This window comes from Podarcis tiliguerta, assembly GCF_965153285.1.
Source record: "Podarcis tiliguerta genome assembly, chromosome: 18".
NCBI classification, from domain to species: domain Eukaryota; kingdom Metazoa; phylum Chordata; class Lepidosauria; order Squamata; family Lacertidae; genus Podarcis; species Podarcis tiliguerta.
Genome location: NC_139551.1, coordinates 8038405 through 8060682, shown reverse-complemented (window position 1 = coordinate 8060682; position 22278 = coordinate 8038405). Strand labels below are relative to the sequence as shown.

General features: G+C 48.7%; 1 protein-coding gene across 3 annotated transcripts in view; it reads right to left on the bottom strand.

Annotated features, from left to right (window-relative positions):
• LOC310668323 (scaffold attachment factor B2-like) overlaps window positions 1–22278 on the bottom strand; it is a 40103-nt gene that overhangs the window by 16288 nt on the left and 1537 nt on the right. Inside the window, exons 2-14 of one of the 3 annotated variants that reach the window (XM_083421441.1) lie at window positions 21081–21168; window positions 18994–19058; window positions 18633–18905; window positions 16080–16142; window positions 15574–15601; window positions 14074–14605; window positions 13545–13591; window positions 11604–11704; window positions 9355–9504; window positions 8431–8534; window positions 6122–6270; window positions 3999–4090; window positions 3120–3256 (exon numbers count right to left, since the gene is read on the bottom strand). In XM_083421441.1, coding sequence (XP_083277567.1) covers window positions 3120–3256; window positions 3999–4090; window positions 6122–6270; window positions 8431–8534; window positions 9355–9504; window positions 11604–11704; window positions 13545–13591; window positions 14074–14605; window positions 15574–15601; window positions 16080–16142; window positions 18633–18905; window positions 18994–19058; window positions 21081–21168 — 1829 coding nt within the window. The remainder of the gene's footprint in view (window positions 1–3119; window positions 3257–3998; window positions 4091–6121; window positions 6271–8430; window positions 8535–9354; window positions 9505–11603; window positions 11705–13544; window positions 13592–14073; window positions 14606–15573; window positions 15602–16079; window positions 16143–18632; window positions 18906–18993; window positions 19059–21080; window positions 21169–22278) is intronic. The other 2 variants (XM_083421442.1, XM_083421443.1) reach the window with 2 other exon arrangements.

Below are 22278 nucleotides of genomic sequence, written 5' to 3'. Positions count from 1 at the left end.
ATCGTAAGGTCGGTGGTTTGAATCCCCGTGGCAGGGTGAGCTCCCGTCGTTCGGTCCCAGCTCCTGCCCACCTAGCAGTTCGAAAGCACGTCAAAGTGCAAGTAGATAAATAGGTACCGCTTTATAGCGGGAAGGTAAACGGCGTTTCCGTGTGCGGCACTGGTGCTGGCTCGCCAGTGCAGCTTCGTCACACTGGCAACGTGACCCAGAAGTGTCTTCAGACGGCGCTGGCTCCCGGCCTCTTGAGCGAGATGAGCGCGCAACCCTAGAGTCGGTCACGACTGGCCCGTACGGGCAGGGGTACCTTTACCTTTACACAAACACACACAGAGCTACTATTCTGTTCCTGGGCTTGGGGTTGTCATAGAATCAGAGAATCAGAGTTGGAAGAGACCACAAGGGCCATCGAGTCCAACCCCCTGCCAAGCAGGAAACACCATCAGAGCACTCCTGACATATGGTTGTCAAGCCTCTGCTTAAAGACCTCCAAAGAAGGAGACTCCACCACACTCCTTGGCAGCAAAAAGCATTAAGTAGGTTCTGAAACAGTCCCATTCCTGTTTTAAGACACAAACGGGGTCCAGCGGCTGAGTGGGAAGCCTCAAAAGGTTTGGCTGCCCCCTTCCCTGTACTGGTTGAGCTGGTTGCCCACCAAAAAAAGGCTACTGGCACACTGGAGATTTGCAGCAGACCCTTCGGCATATGAGCTGCTGCAGTGTGGATTCCTGGAATGTGGAAATCAGGAAAAGTCCTTGCCCCTGAAGAAGCAAAAGGGGGAACCCAGGATCCTCCACACCTCTAGAAAGAGAACTTGCAAGACCGATTGAGAAAAAATAAAATGGAGGGAGCAGGGAAGGGAAGGGACAGAGACCCATAGAGAAGTGAATATATGAGCGCTGGGGTGGGGGGAGAGAGGAGAAATGTAATAATTACGTGTCAGAAAAGACAAAAAGGTACTCGGGCAACGTTTAATCAGCGGAACGGGAAAGGAAGAAAGAGTTTCACCAGCCAGCCTATGAGCACCAGTCTAAGAGGAAAAATGTGTCAGACTCCTACATAATAAAGAGCCCTTTAAAATATCCACTTGGAACAATGGGAGCGGCAGGGGGAAAATATGCAGGAGGCTTCGCTCGGAAGCTGAACAATCCCCATTAAACTGAAGCAGATAGCACAGATGCCGAGGCAAGTGACAACTGCATAATAGATAATGTCAACGGAGCACAAAGTCATCACTGGATAATGATCTCTGGCTGCTGCGCCAAGGCAGAAATATTTCAAAGCCGGGGGGGGGGGGGGAGAGAGAGAAAGAGAAAGAAAACGAATCCTCTGGGGTGCTCGTGCCATGCATGGAAACAAGGGTGAAACAAATGAGAGTTAGCCCGTATTGGAGTTCCACTCCATTAGTATAGAAAGCCTATCAGTTCCTTTCTTCCTCCAGCCGCAGACTTGAACCAAGCATCAGCACAGAGCTATCAAGCGATAGCTGCCTTTAGCACTGCCTTTTTTTAAGAAAGGACAGCAGCACCTTCTTAGCACCAGCAACCAAGTGAGCAGCCCTTAAGCTGGACAGGAGATCCAGAAGCAGTTTTGGGGCTCCCTCCAGTGGTTCTGCTGAAAGTCACCCTGTGGTAAACACTTGCCCCAGAGTTTTACTCCTAATAGGAGAGGGGGAGTTTTAAGTGGCAGAGTAAGCCCACGCATAAATATTCTCTCTCTTTCTCTCTGCCACTGCCTAACCACAAAACCCTGACAGCTAGGGTGGCCCCTGTGAACTGCTCTCAGGAATGCAACCGGACAAGTTCAACCCAGGGAAATGAACGAACTTAAGTTAGCTACGTCCATTACATATCACTGCGTCTGCACTAAGCGGGGTTAACGGAATAGATTACTTCAATGCGTTATATGCAGGGCTGCCTCTGAAGGTTTGAAAACTTTGGCTAGTGCAGAATTCACTGGCCAAGTCGCTCACCGGAGCAAGGCAGTTTGAGCAAATTACACCAATCCTGGTCCGACTGCACTGGCTACCAGTTAATTTCTGGGCCCAATTCAAAGTGTTGGTTTTGACCTATAAAGCCTTAAACTGCTCAGGGCTGCAATACCTCAAGGACCACCTCTTTCCATATGAACCTACCCAGACCATGAGATCTTCTGAGGTTCTTTCGTTTACCTCCTCCTCGAGAGGTCCGGAAGGTGGCAACACGAGAACGGGGCCTGCTCTGCAGTGGCTCCCTATCTGTGGAATGCTCTCCCCAGGGAAGTTCGCCTGGCACCTCCATTATACATCTTTAGGTACCAGGCAAAAACGTTCCTTTTTAACTAGGCCTTTGGTTGATCTGAGTGACATCCTATGCCCTTCTAAAATGTGGCTCTTTGGGTGGGGGATGTTATTGGGCTATTGTCTTTTATTTTGATTTTATATATTGTGATATTTTCTGTGAACCACACTGAGACCTGCGGGTAGAGGGGGGTATATAAATTCAATAAATAATTCATCATCATCATCATCATTTCACCCTATGAAAGGTGTGCCACCGTTCCAAAGCTCACCACCCAGAAGACTTTGCTGGTGGACAGCATATAAATAAAACGTCTGGAGATGCAAGCACACCTGCGCTTAAAACAGATGACGACGAGAGGTCCCTGTTTTAAGGCTGAAGATGGTTGGAAATGCCTGCTGGTGTTTATCTCAGAAGCAGGGACACCCTTTTCAGGCTGAAAGCTACATTCCCTCTTGGGCAAGCTTCTGGGGGGCCACAGGCTGGTGTTGTGGGTGTGGCCTGGGCGCCAGAAGTGGGTGTGGCAACAGCTAGGACTCTGTGCAGTAGGATACATTCCACCCACCCACAAAACGCAGAGGTTTCCCCGCCACCAGCACCTTAACACCTCCCCTTCCCGGCAAGGAAGAGGAATCACAATTTGAGGACACATTTCAGTCAGGTAAAAGCACTCAGGGGCGGCGCAGGGTGCAGCCAATGAAAAGAGAAGGGGGGGGTGAACCGGAGAGAGAAGGAGGGAGGGTCGCCTTAGGTCCACGGGTCAGAAACTGTGTCGATGCCAATCACCTGTCATTCTGCGGAGGGCAGAATTCCGCAGGTGAGGCGAGGGGGATCCCAACCTACCTCCGCCGCTCGGTCTCTCGGATTTCTCTCTCCCGTTGCCTCTGCCGCTCTCGTTCGCGCTGCTCTTTGATTTTGTCAAAAGACAGAATGTCCTGCTTCTCTTTGCTCTCCGACTTGCGGTCGTGGCTTTTTGTGCTCTGGAGTCGGGAAGTATATGGGGGGGGGGGTGAAAGGCAAGGATTAGAAAGATTGACACAAAAGAACGGGGAGATGTCCGCTTTCCTGCCGAGAGGACAAGGAGAGAGATTACCACCACCACCCCAATCGTCTCTTCCTCCCAACACAGCGCTGGTGTAATCTTGTTAGGAAGGGCCCACATCCCTGGCTCAAGAGGCACTTCTGGACAGATCACAGGTGAGAACGTAAGCCCAGCCCTACTGGATAGCACACCAAAGAAGTCCATCTAGCCCTGTGAAAAACAGGGGCGCTCAAGTAAGTTGAGGAGCTTTAGAACACAGGCCAGGAACTGTTTTTTAGGTCAAGGACCACATTCCCTCGGGGCAACGTGCCAGGGCTGTATACTGGCAGGAGGGCAGCCAAAAGTGGGAAGGCAGGCTCTTTTATTTCTGGCACCTCCCTTTCCTCTTTCTGGCACCCGTGTGAAATTGGGCTGAGGGCCACAGGCTGCACACTCTCCTGGCTTTAGAAGCAGAATGATGCCTCCTGGAATTTTTAAATCTCTGGGTCCTTCTCTTGCTGCCCACACAGGCTCAGTTGAAACCGTTCCAACTCCCGTGACACTATTCCATTACACAAAGGGCGACAGGACTTCTCTGCTGGGGGTGACGATTTATTAGAACTACAAAAGAGAAGGGTGTGGCCCCCTGGCCTTCCTTTCTTTGCACCGTCTAGTTTCAAGACACCAAACCAAGGGCTCACTCTCTCTTTTGACGTGGTTGTGGTTTTCACACTAATCACCGGCTCTCCTTTGGACTTGTCCATGACCACCGTCCGCTCTGCTCCTCGGCTTTCTGCAAGGCAACAATGGGTTTAGGCACTTCAGATCTCCGGAACGAGTGCAAAAATCAGACTAGTCATCGCTCTTTATTGGCAGGCAACTCCCCATTTACAAAGGAGTTGCGTTCTAAGGCAGCGTGAACGTCCGGACGTGCGTAAGCCAGCCCTGCCCCGTTCCACCCCCTTCTGGGACTGAAAACGGCGCACGTCAAGAGTCGCGAATGTAACAATCATGCAGAGTACTGACCACATTGGCTGGGACTGATGGGAGCTGGCAAGGACACAGAAAGCTGCCTTATACTGTGTCAGACTATTGAGCCATCTAGCTCAATACTGCCTACACTGACTGCCAGCAGCTCTCCGGGGTTTCAGGCAGGGGGAGAGGGGAGTGTCTTTCAAAGCTTTACTTATCAGGGATCTGAAGCTGAGAAGTTCTTTAAGCAAAGTAGATGTTCTGCCACTCAGCTGTAGCCCTTCCCCTAGCACATAGGCAAACTAAGGCCCGGGGGTCGGATCCAGCCCAATCAACTTCTAAATCCAGGCTGCGGACGGTCCGGGAATCAGCATGTTTTTACATGAGTATAATGTGTGCTATTATTTAAAATGCATCTCTGAGTTATTTGTGGGGCATAGGAATTCGTTCATTACCGTATTTTTTGCTCTATTAGACGCACCAGACCACAAGACGCATCTAGTTTTTGGAGGAGGAAAACAAGAAAAAAAATATTCTGAATCCCAGAAGCCAGAACAGCAAGAGGGATCGCTGTGCAGTGAAAGCAGCAATCCCTCTTGCTGTTGTGGCTTCTGGGATAGCTGCGCAGCCTGCATTCGCTCCATAAGACGCACACACATTTCCCCTTACTTTTTAGGAGGGAAAAAGTGAGTCTTATAGAGCAAAAAATACGATTTTTTTCAACACCTAGGCCTCCCACAAGGTCTGAGGGACAGTGGACCGGCCCCCTGCTGAAAAAGTTTGCTGAACCCTGACACAGAGGGCCACTGGTCCCTATCCCTTGCTTTAACTATTTGACACTTAACAAGACAGAAGTCCACCGATGCTACTGTTTGCCGAAGAATGGGGCTGGGGGGGATGGAGAGAGAACAATTCAAACAAGGTAAAATTAGAGGCTAAGAGATGCCTTCTTGTTCGTATCCTTGATAGATCAGACAGGTTGATTTGTGTCTAGTGAGGAAGCCATCACAAAAGCGAACTGAACAAAGGGAACGACATATCCATATGAAACAGGATACATCACAGAGGCTGGAGACAAAAGGAATTGCTCTGAATAGGTCAAAACGTACTTCCAAGGTACCCCTCTGAGACGCACAAATGAACACAAGCCTAGCATTTTCCAAAGCAAAGGTGCATTTCCCCCTCCGAATGAGAACTGAAGGCATGTTTCAATGCTGTTCTTGAAAAGTTTGCCTGCATCAAATGAGTCTATGCTCTGTATATTTATCTGAGTCACTGTTCGGTCCAGAGTAACCCATCGTGTGGAGGAATGAAAGGCAGCCTGCTCCGGAGGCAGGTCGTTCTGCTGCACCAGGAGCAACTGAATGACCCCATCGCACCAAGTGCAGTCACATGGGTTAGCAGCACCCACTACCCCAACTTAGGCCAAATGGAAGCAGGCAAGATCAGAGTTGCAGATCATGCAGAGACGCAGCAGGCAGCCTCATCTGGGGTTGTTTTGGGCTCGAGGGAGCTTTTCAATTCTTTAATTTATTCCTCACCGCGCACAGCAATTTGGGAATGACTGGTTTTAAGCAAGTCTCTTCCGAGAGTATTTGTTCAGCTGCCAGGATTGAGCCTCCTACAAGAGCTTCCCCTTGACGAAAAGGTTCAAACTGGTTAGTGAGAGCCTCTCTGCCAACAGAATCCCACCCATGCCTTTCCTGAGGGTAGCGTGCTATTATTCAGAGGCCTTCTATATCGGATACAAATGTCCAACCCACTCACACGCCCCTCACATGCATGAATCAAGCTCTCAGCAGGGCCATAAATCACACTAAAAAAGCCACCCACCCCCCACAGCTTTTGTTACCTGATTTAATCGATCGCGAACGGTCAGAGGATCCCTTTTTTTGTTCCTCCGTTTCGATCCCCTCTTTCCCGTCTCCCGCCTCTTTCTCTTCTGACTTTTTGGGGTCATCCTTTTTCTCCAGTTTTTCTTCTTTCTTAAGGCTAGGAGACCTACAAGTAGATTATAGCAAAACACACACACACAAAAACTTAAAATACACACACACCTTTGCCGTAAACCTACGGGATTCTAAAGGTGCAGCTAAGATGTCCTTGCAGATCAGACCATCCCATCAATGTTAACAAATAAAGTGGTCAGCAAAAATCTTTTAAGAGAGAGAGAAAAAAAGAATTGAGCACCTTTAAAATAAAATTTAAAACGCTTCCTGTATTTGCTGGTTTTATTGTATTTTCTGTTTCCTTTTTCATTTTATTTATAAGCAGACCTAGAAACTGATTCTGAAGGGCAGAAGGGAATATCCTTCATAAGAAGTCAAAGCTACAGAAGCCAGTTTGCGGATTCTAGCGCCATGAGATTCCCATTCTTGACCATTCACGGCACACATCCAGAACCCTGGGCTGGGAAAAGAGGAGGCAATGTGCTTCTCTGTGTGCACAAAACACAGCTGCATCGACCAAGAGCCCTGACCTCTTTTCCTTCGACTCCTCCCAGAACAGCTCCACTGCCCCCAAAACTGGAGGGCAGCAGAGAGAGAACACACACACACAGGCTGTCCACATTTCTGGCTTAAGAGTGGCAGTAACCTTCATTCTCTAGGTGCTAGAGCTGAGCCTGGCCCAATGCTTCCAGCGGTAGCAGCCAGATCTTGGCTTGTTCAAGCAAGTTTGCAATCCAGAGGTGAAGAACCTCTGGACCGCAAACCAATCATGGCAATTTCCCCAAAGCCACACCCACCCACCCAGTGACATCACTGGTGACATCACTGGATGGGCAGGAAGACCCTGTTTAATTCTTCATTGGCTGCTTGCCCTAGTTTCAGTAAGGAACAGGATCGTGCAGCCTAGGCAGCAGGATTTGACCGCTGCTCATCACCTAATGAAGCCTTGTGCACAAGCTTGGAAGCAGCTGTCATGTCTCCATGGCCATTAATTTCATGGGGTTCTACTCTGAACATCATCATCATCATCATCATTTATTTATATCCCGCCCTCCCCAGCCGAAGCCGGGCTCAGAGCGGCTAACAACCATAAAAGTAACATAACATTCTAAAATCAATTCATTCTAAAATCAATTCAGAATCAAATTAATGGCAACCATTGGGCTAGAGGATTACAGAAGGAGGGGGTCAGACTGTGCCTTGGCCAAAGGCCTGGTAGAACAGCTCTGTCTTGCAGGCCCTGCGGAAAGATGTCAAGTCCCGCATGGCCCTAGTCTCTTGTGACAGAGCGTTCCACCAGATCGGGGCCACGGCCGAAAAGGCCCTGGCTCTGGTTGAGGCCAGCCTACCCTCTCTGTGGCCTGGGACCTCCAAGCTGTTTTTGTTTGAAGACCGTGAGTTCCTCTGTGGGACATACCAGGAGAGGCGGTCCCGTAGGTACGAGAGTCCTAGGGCTTTAAAGGTTAAAAGCAGCACCTTAAACCTGATCCTGTACTCCACCGGAGCCACTGCAGCTGGTATAGCACTGGAGCCCCAGTATCCCAAGCAGGCCGCGGAATGCCAAATTGCTTTCCCCGGCGGAAGGGCTGAGCCAGCAGCATCCCTTTGCAAGGAGGTAGGAAATAACATAATGCAGAACAATGTGAGAACACAACAGTGGCGTAGCGTGGGTTGTCAGCACCCGGGGCAAGGCAAGTAATTTGCGCCCCCCCCCCCCCGCTGCACTGTCCCTCCCCCAGATAGTCCCTCGCTCTCTCTCCGCACCGCACGCCTGGCACCCTCCCCTCCACAGTGGGCAGCGACCCGGCGGCTCGGATCGGATTCGCACAGCCAGCACTGCAGTGAGAGAGAGTGAGTGAGCCAGGTAGGGGCAGAGAGCTGCGAGTGCGAGCGCCCCCCCCCAGATGTTGCGCCCGGTGCGGCCGGCCCCCCCTGCACCCCCCACGCTACGCCACTGGAACACAAGGACAGCCTGTCGGATCAGGCCACTGGCCCATCTAGTCCAGTATCGTATTCTCGCAGTGGCCAAACTAAATGCTTGCGGGAAGTGTGCTAGCCAGGCCCAAACAAAAGAACACCCTCCCCTCCTGTGGTTTCCAGCAACTGGCATTCAGAAGCGTTCCTGCCCTCCATTGGCTCTGCTCATTCATGCTTTGTCACGAAACGGCTTCAAAGCCCGACACACAGGGGATTATTAAAACTCCTGCTTTACTTTTCCGATTTGGAGTCGGTTGAGTGACGCCTGTCCTTCTCCTTCTTGGCTTCTGTTTCTTTCTTGTCTGACGATGCTTTTTTCCCGGCAGGTTCGTTTTTGGCCTGGAATGATATTGAGGAAATTGCTTAGGGCCGGGGCATGCGTGTACATGAGTCAGTAGGATCAGTGGCGTAGCGTGGGTTGTCAGCACCCGGGGCAAGGCAAGTAATTTGCGCCCCCTAACCCGTGGACTTGCCCCTAACCCTAACCCCCAGATGTTGCGCCCGGTGCGGTCGGCCCCCCCTGCACACCCCACGCTACGCCACTGAGTAGGATCGCACAATAAGATGCTGTTCCTGGGATGAACCACTTGCAAAATAGCGGGGGGGGAAGAAATTTTCAAATGCTTCTCCCCACCCACCCCTGAAGGTGGTGCACGTGGTTCCCGCTTTCCAAACACAATGCGTTCCCAGAAAATCGTTCATAAGGCAAGCATTCGCATAATGGGCTGACGATTTCCATTATTCTCTATGGGAACATTTCTAATCTGTGATTTGCTCAATTTCTTTCCCCTCCCCCCCATGGTTCCTTCCTGAAATGGCTGCAAGCAAACCAAAAAGAGAGAAACAAAGGAAAAAATGATGTGCCTGATTTCTCTTGCTCCCTGATTTGTCCAATCTCAATCTCTCCCTAAATGATTTCTGCCCCGAAATAGCTGCCAGTGACCAACAAAACATAAACAAGTCAGGAAGTGGGCAAACCCTGGCTGTTCGGATATCTGAATTGTGAGGTTTGGGCATAATTCTTTACGTTCAGATAACTGAATTTGTGAATAACAAGCATTCTCACCGTGGGACCTGTGCGTACGTTTCAGGGTAAAGTTTACCACGAAGGAGTGGGCTGTTTCCGGTCGCATTTCTCGTGGGTAGCAAAAGAACTCACTTTTTCGACGGAAATCATTTTCCCATGCAGTTCTGTCCGATGCAGATGGTTGATGCATTTAGTCGCTTCCTCGGATGAAGACATGGTGACAAAGCCGTAACAGCGAGCGCCCGGACTGCGGGCGTTGGTCACTACTTTTGCACCCACCACCTGCCAGGGAGACAGCGAGCAAAGGAACATGGGCAACTCTGGCAGAGCAATGCCGGAGGAAGCAAAATTACCAAGAAAGGGGGGGGGAGGAATCCGTTCCGGGAGTCCATTCAACTCCCGAAACGGTTCGAAACCCAAGGCGCGGCTTCCGATTGGCTGCAGGAGCTTCCCGTACTCAATCGGAAGCCGCAGAAGCCGCGCCGGACGTTCGGCTTCCGAAAAACGTTCACAAACCCGGAACACTCATTTCCAGGTTTGTGGTGTTCGGGAGATGATTTGTTCGGGAGCCGAGCTGTTTGAATACCAAGGTTCCACTGTACAGTTACAAACTTAATTCGTTCAGGAGGTCCGTTCTTAACCTGAAATCGTTCTTAACCTGAGGTACCACTTTAGCTAATGGGGATGCTGCCAGCACACAATTTCTGTTCTCATCCTGAGGTAAAGTTCTTAACCCGAGGTACTACTTCCGGTTAGGGGAGTTTGAAACCCAAAGTGTTTGTAACCCAAGGTGTTTGTAACCAGAGGCACCACTGCACTGCAATAGTAGAAGCACGTTTCTGCCAGCTGCCAGCAACTGGATTAATGCCTCCTAAACGTACCATAGGGCTGGGGCCTCGAATAAACCATAATTTCAAGCACCTGGAGTTTCCCAATTCCCCCCCCCCTTTTTTTTGCCTGTCAACAGTGCTCCCTGTTTAGGGGGTTGGTTCCTAAATGTCTCATACAGTGGAACCTCAGTTTTCAAACGTACTCCATTCCAGAAGACCATTCGACTTCCGAAACCTTCAAAAACCGAAGATCAAAGGGCGGCCGGCAAAATCCATTGATAAAATGGAGGAATGTCCCTCGGTTCAAACGGTTTTCGGCATTCGGGTTCCGAATTGTCTGTCAACGGAGACATTCGAGAACCAAGGTTCCACTGTATTATTACTGTATACAACACTAAAGACAATGTACAGTGGTGCCCCGCAAGACGAATGCCTCAGAAGACGAAAAACCCGCTAGACGAAAGGGTTTTTCGTTTTCTGAGGTGCTTCGCAAGACGGATTTTTCTAAGGGCTTGCTTCGCTAGACGAAACGGCCCTGCCTCTCCTGTCATGGCGACGGTCACTGCACGCACGCACGCTCGCTCGCTTCCCCGCTCCTCTGGCTCCCTCCCACCTTCCGGCTGATGGCTCCTCCGGCTCCCTCCGACCTTCCGGCTGCCTCGCGCCGCTGCCCACCGCCCTCGCGCGCTCCCCTCAGGAGCCGTTGCTGCCAGCAGCCAGCGTTGCAGCCAGAGTCGCGCTCCTGAGCCCCGCCGCCCTCCAGCAGCCACGTCTCGCGGTGTCCACAAGGCGCGGGTGAGTCCAAGGACCGGCTGTGGCAGCTGCCCTGCTTCTCCCCACCCCTCCCCGCCGTGGTGCTTCGCAAGACGAAAAAACTCGCTCTATGAAAAAACTCGCGGAACGAATTAATTTCGTCTTGCGAGGCACCACTGTATTGCAGAAACAGTTTGGGGTGCCATTCAGCACCAAATATTTCTAGCAAAATGTTTCATGATTAAGCCAGACATCATTAAGAGACAAATTTTCTTCACATTTACATTTGAATGAAAGAGTGCAGGTGTGCTGGAGGGGGGTAATGCAAGTCTCGCCCGAACCCCTTTGCAGGAAATCAATGTAATGTAGCCAATGTGATCATCAATATGATTGATGCATGAATAATACACTGATAGACCTGTGCTGTTTTGGTTTCTTGGAAGAAGGAGTTAACTTCACTGACGCCATTGTTTACTGCTGACATACACTCGACAGATTGATCATGTGCAGATGCAAGGTGAATGAAAACCAGTTACAAAGCGAATGTGTTTTCAGCTTAGAATGGCTTCTTCAAAACTAGTGGCAGCTTCCAGCCTGAAGGAAGCCCAGCCTGTTTATGTTCCAGAGCTATTTATTTGGGTTGGTTTTTAGTGATATGGGTTAAATCCAAGAAGGGTAGGGGCAGTGAAAGGGAGGGGAGACGAAAGACGTTCGCCCGGCATGTATAAAAGGACAACTTGAATAAAAGGCTGGCGAGCTCAATACTTTCAGCCTTGTTTGTTTCTGAAAAATGCTTACCTTTCCATATTTGCTAAATAGGTTCTTCAGGTCTGTAGCTCTGGTGGAAGAGGAAAGGCCACTAACCCACAGATTTCTGCCAGAACTACCACCAGCCCGACCTAAGTTGGAAGGGGGGAGAGGAGAGAAATGATAAATATGTACATCCAAAAAGAAAGGAAGACAGCATCGCAGAAGCAGACAGACTTGGAAGTTTTCTTTGGTTCCGGCCCACTTGAGAGCTCATGAGGGATTCTGATCTAACTTCAACAATACAGTGGTGCCCTGCAAGACGAATGCCTCGCAAGACGGAAAACCGGCTAGACGAAAGGGTTTTCCGTTTTTCGATGCGCTTCGCAGGACGAATTTCCCTATGGGCTTACTTTGCAAGACGAAAATGTCTTGCGAGTCTTGAGATTTTTTTTTCGCTCCCCACCCCCTTTTCCTAAACCGCTAAACCGCTAATAGCCTTTTAGCAGCTAATCCGCTAATCCCTTAAGCCTTTAATAGCCGCTAAACGCCGCTAAACCGCTAATAGCGCTAATCCGCTAATAGGGTTGCTTCGCAAGACGAAAAAACCGCTAGACGGAGAGACTCGCGGAACGAATTAATTTCGTCTTGCGAGGCACCACTGTACTATACCAAGATGTGCTTGAACTATGACTTCCATCGGCGCCAATATATGGCCATGCAGCCGATGGGAGTTGTAGTCCAAAACCAATTTTTTCAAACCTATGTGGTGTTTTAATGCGTTTCTCTCCACAGGGGCTGAAAATGTTAAAAAGTGCTTCTTTGGGCAGAAGCAACTATAGCTAAGAATGTTGGACGAGCATCACCTGAAGACTTATGGAGTAGACAAGAAGGGCTAGAAAGACAAAGAGCATAATGAAGCATCACAGGAATGACTAAGGACAATGCCAAAGATATCTTATTTCGTTTGTTGGGGGGGGGGGGGGGAGAATGCCATTGTTTTTCATCAAGTTCACTTTTTGAGGTCACTTTTCTCAAAATCTTTTTTTTTCCCTTGGGGGCCCAAATCAAGCTCACAGCAGGGCCTTAAATCACACTGCTGGTTTAGGCAAATTTGACATACACCCCCCCCCCTTAATTTCAGCGTATCATGTCATAAGCGCAGAAGACCCACAGATATGGCTAGCTTTCAACGTGTCTATTCCATGTATAGCTTTAGTGATACTACCCACTACGTGCAAAGAGGATTGGAGAACTTTGTAGGCATTTATATTTTAGAAACAATCTTCTTCTCCTTTTTTACTGTCTATGTGTGTGGAAGTGAGCTTTATATAGCAGGGGAATGTCCCATTGTCTTCCACCCATTTGGTAGAAGCGCCGATTCAAGTTAGAAGTTGACCATTTAATATTAACCAAATTACTCTTTCAGAGAAACTTAAGTGTCCCACTTGGTCACACTTGGAAGTAGACCTGCTGAAATTAATGGAAATTCATTTAGATCCGTTAATGTCAACGGGTCGATTCAGAGTTTAGTTGGATTCTGGTCGCTACCTGCAAGTAGGATTTGAGGATAACTATGAATGACTAGGGACGCGGGTGGCGCTGTGGGTTAAAGCCTCAGTGCCTAGGGCTTGCCGATCGAAAGGTCGGTGGTTCGAATCCCCGCGGCGGGGTGCGCTCCTGCTGTTTGGTCCCAGCGCCTGCCAACCTAGCAGTTCGAAAGCACCCCTAGGTGCAAGTAGATAAATAGGGACCGCTTACTAGCGGGAAGGTAAACGGCGTTTCCGTGTGCGGCTCTGGCTCGCCAGAGCAGCGATGTCACGCTGGCCACGTGACCCGGAAGTGTCTTCGGACAGCGCTGGCCCTTGGCCTCTTTGAGTGAGATGGGCGCACAACCCTAGAGTCTGTCAAGACTGGCCCGTACGGGCAGGGGTACCTTTACCTTTTTACATTTATGAATGACGACAGCAAAGAATCGTTGTTACAGCTTACCTTTCTCATCCTTTGAAGCACTTTTAGACTCTGCATCCTTATTAGAGCTAAAGACAGGGGGGGAAACAGAGAACTTTACTCAACAAGAATGAGGCCATGAGAAAAAGAGCACACAAGGCTGTGTCTGCTATGATCAGATACCTACCAGAAAAACAATGTGAAAGGAATTAACCCTTTTTAAGGGGTATCTTTAAGAACTCAACAAGGAGGGTCAGAGGTGATGAAACAGAGCTACCACTTAGAGTGGACAAAGGTCAACTTGCAAAACTGAGAAATAAAATAAATGCTTAATGAGAAATGGGCTGGGGAGGGGGAGAACATAGCGAGCCACGTTCTACAAAAAAGGTGCGCAAGGACAACTAAAAAAAAAAAAAAAAGGAAAAGATTTTTATTTGGAACAAGCTATCATCAGGTTAAGGCCCTTGCAACAGGGCCCCTTTGGAGGAATTCACAGCGCATTTGCATTCATAAACGACCAACGGGGAAGAAAAAAAGAGAGCATCTGGTCTAAAACGGAGAAAAAACAAACCTCGTGTTCTGATCACCACCCTCTTGGGCAGAGGACTCTTCCTCACAATTAGCCTTGGGTTCCATCTTCTCGGCATCTTGGCTAACCACCTGGAAACCTGCGTCCTTCTCCGCAGTTTCCTCACTACTGGCTTCCAGAGTTTGGGCTGCTTTGCTACTCTCACCACTTCCTTCTCCTCCTCCTCCTCCTCCTCCTCCTCCACCACCACACCTGCTCTCTACCGCTAAAGAGTCAGAGTCCAGGTTAGCTTCCTCTACTGTCTCTTCGCTCGGCTCCCCTTTCGCTACCACTAAGTGCTTCGCTTCATCCTCCTCGCTCCTGGCCGCAGCCTGGCCTGACTGGCTGTCTGTATCTAAAAGCTCTTCGTCCGACTGAGCGACGGCAGGGGCAAGTGTGTCTTCCTCTTCCTGGGCTTCTTGTTTGACCGGCAACGAGATATTCTCTTCCTGTGCCTGCTCTGCTTCAGGAGCTTCTTCTTTAAGGGGCTCAGATTTACAAGTGTCACCCAAAATGTCGAGCATTTTCTCATTTTCTATGGATTTAACAGGAATAGAATGGCACAAGGTTTAATCACCAGGGAAACACAGCAAAGACAAATGCGGAACGGGCATGGCTGCCAGACTTAACACTGAGAGAACGGCTAAGGCTACACAGAGATTGGAAAACCCCTTGGGTATACCACATTCAAATGCCTAACGCTAACTTCAGTCTTACATGGCTATCAAGGCAACGCCTGAAAAGAGAGAAGAAAAACCTTTTATGTGCGGCGTTCCCAGCTTGCTCCTCATTTGTCTTCGCGCGGTTGTGCTGCTTTCCGTTTTTCCACATTTTTTTCTCTCCCCAGAAATGAGCTTTGAAAGTCCATGACGCTTATACAGACTGCACGGATTCTCTTTCAGACAGTTCAACTCCCGGATTTTATTTATTTATTCTACTGGAATTCTTTCAAGGAGACCAGTCCGTACGTGAACACCAAGAACAACTTCAGGTGGGAATGAGAAGACATTCATAGTCCAGAAAAGCAAGTGATGGGAATTTCCATCTTCCGTCTTTCCAAGAATCCACTTTGCAATTGGGGTCCCTGCCTTTGCTGATTCTAGTCAAAGTTACAGAACCAAGGCACTGGGTAATATCACAAGATCTGCTCTGCACACAGGAATTGCTCATTAAGCTCAGTGTACTCCCCAATTAAGGGATTTAAAAGCAAACCGCTGTCTTGAAAGACTGGTCTTGGGCCATATTAATCATAGGATGCTGTTGCAGATCTGGTGATATGACCAGATTTCCAATCTCTGTGGCTTTTTCTCCCTTTTTTTTTTTTTTTGGTGTGTGGGTGTGTGTGTGATCTGGACTTTGCGCCAGTTACGAATAAGTGAACCACAGATACTAGTGGAATAAAACCTAAAAAGAGTAACTAAAGGGATTTGTGTGCAAAATCTATGTGGAAGGTTAAGGGCCAGGGAGAGCAAGGTGTTTTGTTTTGTTTTTAAGTATCAGTACCTGATTCCAAGGGAAATTCTTCGAGCTCCTATTAAAATAATAAACAGGGGAAGGGTGGAAACAAGCAAAGGTTACAAAACTCCATTGTACGGCAAGATGAAAAGTCAACGCGACGCAAAATCTGCCGCAACAGCATAACAACTTCCCCAGCGATGACTCAGTGGCTAGCGTGAACCATTTGTACGCTTTGTCCCATCTCTGGGTTGTCTGAAACTATGTAGATTCATTTAAATTAATGTAACCCAAGTTAGTCCTGCCCATCAGGGTTAGTCAGGCAAGCTTCGGGTACAGCCCACAATCTCAACGCCACAATGATGGCTGAGCAGCAAAGGCGAAAGAGCTACCGCAATTGTTTTTAACCCAATGAACCATGGTTCTTTAGCTGAATGAATCCCATCCTATTTGCTGCCACCAGAATGTATGGCTCTTTCTTTCTACATATCTATTCTCTGTCTATTCTACGTCTATCTATCCAGACACACAGAGAGAGGAAAGAAAAGAGTTACCTTCACATCTGTAAAATCAGAGGGCACCAGATCGAGAGCGTTTCTGGCCTCTTCGCCTTCCACCTATAAGCAGTGAAGAACAGCGTCAAACTTCCTGAAACACCACAGTTTCTTCACTGAAAACCAAGAATGAATCGGAAATAGGGAGACCCCCTCCAACTGCCCTTTAGTTGCCACCTCACCCCCCCTAACCAGCTGGTAGTTAAATCATATTTTCTACCTCTTTAAGAACAATGGTAAACGAAACTGGGGGGATTTAAAAAAACGACAACGATGAAAAATGACAGCAAGTTCTTTGAGTGATGTTGCTGCAATGGTTAATGGTTTTAATGGGGTTAATGGGGAAGGGCCACAGCTGAGCAGTAGGGCGTTCCCGGTTCAATCCCAGGCAACTCCAAGTCGAGCAAGGAAACTCTAGGGAGCAGCTGCCAGTCAGTGCAGGCAATTCTGAGCTAGATGGGTCAAAGGACTGACTCAATATGAGGCAGCTTCTTCAGTTCCCATATTCCAGGGCACATCATGCCTTCAGATTCTTCCCTCTCACCTCCTCTCTAAGTCACCTGTTATATACACAGTAAGAGGATGTTGCTTAGCACGGAAGCAAACCACTGGTCTCTCCACCCACAAAAAAAACTAAACTACAGTGGTGCCTCGCAAGACGAAAAGAATCCGTTCCGCGAGTCTTTTCGTCTTGCGGTTTTTTCGTCTTGCGAAGCAAGCCCATTAGCGGATTAGCGCTATTAGTTTAAGGGCTATTAACGCCTTTTTAAGGCTTAAGGGATTAGCGGTTTAGCTGCTAAAAGGCTCTTAGCAGCTTAGCACTTCAGAAAAAGGGGTTGGGGAGCGGAAAAAAAACTCAAAAGTTTTCGTCATTTTCGTCTTGCGAAGCAAGCCCATAGGGAAATTCGTCTTGCGAAGCGCCTCTGAAAACGGAAAACCCTTTCGTCTTGCGGGTTTTCCGTCTTGCAAGGCATTCGTCTTGCGGGGCACCACTGTAAACGGTGCTGCATTAAAGAAACAGGACCTAAATGTACCCCCGGTAGGTTTTGTCTAAACCACTAGCAGTGCTACCCCAAACTGCAAGGGACATGAGACAATGCTATTCTACCCAGGGCAAGGCTGGTGAGGGAAGAGAAACTCAGCTTGGCCTCCAGGTGGACTCTGAAGTACAAGAATAAGCCCTAATAAGCCTTTAAGTTTTAAAACCAGTGCTCCAGAGTGTGGGCAGGTGCGCACGTTTTGCCACAACTGAAACTGTGGATCCCATATACTAAGGCCTGGCCTCAGCATTTCATGCACACACATACACCCTAAAGTAACGATTCCCCAGCACGTTTGCTTTGCACAGGTAAGCACTTGCAGAGGTAACATTCAAGCCCACGTCTCCCAAATCCAAGCACTCCCTGAACTAAACTAGCTCTTGCCCCCCCCCCAAGACCTCAGAGAAGTTAAGATGCTTTACAAAGGAAATCATCCCTGGCACCCCAATTCTAAACACCTGGCTTTGGAATCATAAATTCCTTTTGAAGTTGGCGGGCCTAGCGCTAGATCCAGTGTTCGAAACTCTCATTGTTCTAGGCGCGTTTTGCGATAGGGAATTTCATTAGCGTGAGCGGTTTCTGAGCTCTGGGTGCAGTACTGTGAATAAGATTTCAGATTAAAACTGCAGAGTAGAAAGGATAGGAGGGCCTTTTTCTGCCTCCCCACTTCCAGCTACTGTCTGAAGACTGAAGAAGAGATCCTCTTAAGAATATTAGGGGGGGTGGGCAGGGGAAGGACTAGACCATGTGAAAAATGAACGGAATATTTTAGCTGCAGTTCATTCATTTTCAGCTTTGTATTCTTGTTACTAAAACGTGTGCCTAGACATTCCGTTGTTGCGCCCATGTGCCATTTAGCTCCTAGCTTTCATATCTCAGTTTCTAACAATGGTTAAATCCCAAGCTTGCTTAAATCTGCACAGAATGACACGCTTCTGGGGTTGCATGCAATTAAGTTCAGCAAAGAGGAGACCCACTAAGATTTAAGCTGGCCATGTGCGTTCATTTCACCAGATCTACTCTGGAGTAGAACATACATAAGATACAACCCCTGATTTCTTTTGTTAACTACAAGTATAGAGGAGCTAAGCTGGCTATCAATTCTTGAGAGATTCAAGTGTCCTGATTCTAAGGACAACAAACGGCTTGCTCAGAACCGTTTTGCTTCAAGCAAAACTTGAGCTGGGCTGCATTCGGCAAAGGCCTCCAGACACACAGGAAGATGAGCAAATGGAAATGCATGTGAAAAGAAAAAGAAAGAAAAAATTTTAACCATTTTAAAAAAAACTATTTCTGGAATCTTTCTACTGCAACGTTTACGATGCATGCATTTAAAGCTTATAGGTTTTAGTAAAAAAAAAAATGCAACGGCTTTGGATAAACACAAGGGGAGGGCAAAAATCAAATGGGATTTTTTAAAAAAACAACAACCAAATTATTTCCACTTTAAGAAAATTAAGGGAAGTTGTGGCGATTATTCGGACGGCATGTATTTTTTAAAAGAGATGCATACCATGGCTACTGGTATTTCTCTCGATTCTTCTTTAATGTCTGACATATGTGGAAGTGCCTCCATGTTACCTACAGGACATCCTGAAAGCTGTTCTGGAAGTTCTCTCCTTTCTGCACCAGCATTTTCTTTACTATCAGACTCAGAGGAGGAGCCAAGTCTACTATCAGCACAGTCATCTACACCACTGCCGTTATCTATTTCAGCTTCATCTAACAAATTTATATCCATCATGTCAATATCCTGCAAGTTATCCAAACTTGCTTCAATATCCTCCTGTGAAGAGAGAAAAAGGCCGTATATATAATTGCCGTCAGGACTCCAAGGCAGAACTGTTACTGTGCAGCTGCAAAGCTGGTTGTACCTGCCCATCTCCAGAGTCATCCTCAAGCCCGTTGTCTTCAACTCCCTCTTCCTCTGGTCTACGCCCTAGTAAGATAAGGGTTATTAAAACGCATGCATGCATACAGACAGACAGACAGAATAATCTTTATTCAGGGCCCATTCTGTAATGCAAATGAAAAATGTAAATAGAATCAGGTCAAACTAAGTCCTAGTCCTCACTAACAACTCTGGATCTAAGCAGAAAGCCAGGGAAGTACCGTATTTTTCGCCCTATAGGACACACTTTTTCACCTCCAAAAATGAAGGGGAAATGTGTGTGCGTCCTGTGGGGCAAATGCAGGCTTTCGCTGAAGCCTGGAGAGCGAGAGGAGTCGGTGCGCACCGATCCCTCTCCCTCTCCAGGCTTCAGAAGAGCCCCACCGCCAGCCCCACAAACTGGGGGGGAGAAGCCTGACTTGGTTAGAAGGCTGGCGGGGGGGAGAAACCTGCTCCTCCCCGTCGCCAGCCCCGCAAACTCGGGGGACAGCGGGAGAGGCGCAGCGCGCCTTTCCCGCTGTCCTCCAAATTGGTTAGAAGGCTGGCGGAGGGCTTCCCCCTCCTCCAGCCCCGCAAGCTCCCAGAGCGAGGCCAAAGCTGCACGCAGCTTCGGCATCGCTCTGGGTCCCGTTCTGGGGGCTGGGGGAGGGGGAAGCTCGGGCTTCCCCCGCCCCAGCCCCGCGCCTGGCGGGGGGATCTTTTTCCCCTTTATTCCCCCCCCCCCAAATCTAGGTGCGTCCTATGGGCCGGTGCGTCCTATAGGGCGAAAAATACGGTAATGATTAAAGAATGCTGGACTAGGTTAAAGGTAAAGGTAAATGCTGGACTAGGGACCTTGGAGACCAGGGGTCAAATTCCCAATCAGCAACGAAGCAAACAGGTTGGCCTTCAGCCAATCACTCACTCTCAGCCAGGTTTGTTTTGATGATAAAAATGGAGTAAAGTATGTATGCCACCAAGGGACGCGGGTGGCGCTGTGGGTTAAACCACAGAGCCTAGGACTTGCCGATCAGAAGGTCGGCGGTTCGAATCCCTGTGACGGGTGAGCTCCTGTTGCTCAGTCCCTGCTCCTGCCAGCCTAGCAGTTCGAAAGCACATCAAAGTGCAAGTAGATAAATAGGTACCGCTCTGGCGGGAAGGTAAACGGCGTTTCCATGCGCTGCTCTGGTTCGCCAGAAGCTGCTTAATCATGCTGGCCACATGACCCGGAAGCTGTCTGCGGACAAACACCGGCTCCCTCGGCCAATAAAGTGAGATGAGCGCCGCAACCCCAGAGTCGGTCACGATTGGATCTAACGGTCAGGGGTCCCTTTACCTTTACCTTTATGTATGCCACCTCAAGCTCCTTGGAGGAAAAGTGGAGTATAAATTTCACAAATAAATAAGGCCCACAATGTTGTCAAGATGGGTCAATGCAATATCTACCCCAATACCCTTTGCCATTTTTCACTACAACCCAAACATCCATTTGGAGATCCGTTGCTAAATGCTTTGCCGTATGTACGGCAAAGTGTGCTACCGCTGCCACCCAACCTAGATCAGGCTGCAACACAGCAGCGGGTCCTGACTCACTGGTTGATGATGAACAGTCTGCTCCAAATCAGCGGCCTTTTAGGCTAAAGGGCGATATCTAAATGGCATACATGAGTAATAATTAAATAAATGCATTTCACCAATAGGAAAAGGAAAAACCCACCAGAAAAAGCAACGTATCTGCAAAAATCTGGGGGGGGGGGGTGTTTTGTTTTGTTTTTAGTTTTCGCTTTGTTAAATATGCCGATTGGCATTTTTATTTGTTTTGATGTAAGTTGCCTAGAAGATTAGGCAGGTCATAAACTGAATACATACAGCAAATGAAGCAGTAAACATATTTCAATGCTGCTTCAGACTAAAGGGGAAGCGGAGGGTAACTGACTGCTTGATATAGGAATTCTTGAGCACAACTCTGTGATTTGTCCAGACACTGTGTCTTAAGCAAATGCTCTTTCTCAGCATTTTAGGGGAGTCACAGCTACAGGCAAGTTAACCCTACACATGCAAGCAGAACTCCTCCGCTATTCCCCGGCATACCTTTGCTGTTCCTCTTGGGCGTCTTCTTTGGGGTTATTTCTGTCACTACTGGAATCTCTTCAGGGTCTCCCCCCTCCTCCTCAACAGCCTGTTAAAAGAACATAGGGTTAAGCATTTACCATATTTTTCGCTCTATAAGACGCACCAGACCACAAGACGCACCTACTTTTAGGAGGAGGAAAACAAGAAAAAAAAAAATCCGAATCTCAGAAGCCAGAACAGCAAGAGGGATTTCTGCACAGTGAAAGCAGCAATCCCTCTTGCTGTTCTGGCTTCTGGGATAGCTGCACAGCCTGCATTCGCTCCATAAGACGCACACACATTTCCCCTTACTTTTTAGGAGGGAAAAAGTGAGTCTTATAGAGCAAACAATACGGTACTTTACAACTCACTCTTCAGGACAAGCCCATGGCCCTTCTCAGGACAAAATAACTACACTGCAAGATTTTGAAGCAGGAATCATCAGATCTCTGGCGGGCTAGGGACAAAGGTGAAAGCTGTTTTCTAGTTCTGCTGGATCTCTCAGCGGCCTTTGATACCATCGACCATGACATTCTTCTGGACCGTCTAAAGGAAGGAGTTGGGGACACTGTTATACAGTGGTTCCACTCCTTCCTCCTGGGCCGTGTTCAGAAAGTAGTGTTGGGGGGTGAGGGTCCTGTCCTATATGAAGCCGGTGGGAGAGATCATCAGGGGGTTCGGGCTGTCCATTCATCAGTATGCGGATGATACCCAGCTCTACCTCTTTTTCAAATCAGGACCAGTGAAGGTCCTGTGTGAGTGCCTGGAGGCGGTTGGAGGATGAATGGCGGCTAACAGATTGAGGCTAAATCCTGGCAAGCCAGAAGTACTGTTTTGGGGGGACGGGGGGGCAGGTGTGGGGGACTCTCTGGTTCAGAATGGGGTAACTGTGCCCCTGAAAGACCAGGTGCACAGCCTGGGAGTCATTTTGGACTCACTGCTGTCCATGGAGGTGCAGGTAAGTTCTGTGTCCAGGGCAGCTGTCTACCAGCTCCATCTGGTACGCCGGCTGAGACCCTCCCTGCCTGCAGACTGTCTTGCCAGAGTGGTGCATGCTCTAGTTATCTCCTGCTTGGATTACTGCAATGCGCTCTACATGGGGCTACCTTTGAAGGTGACCCAAAAAACTGCAACTAATCTAGAATGCGGCAGCCAGACTGATGACTGGGAGTGGCCA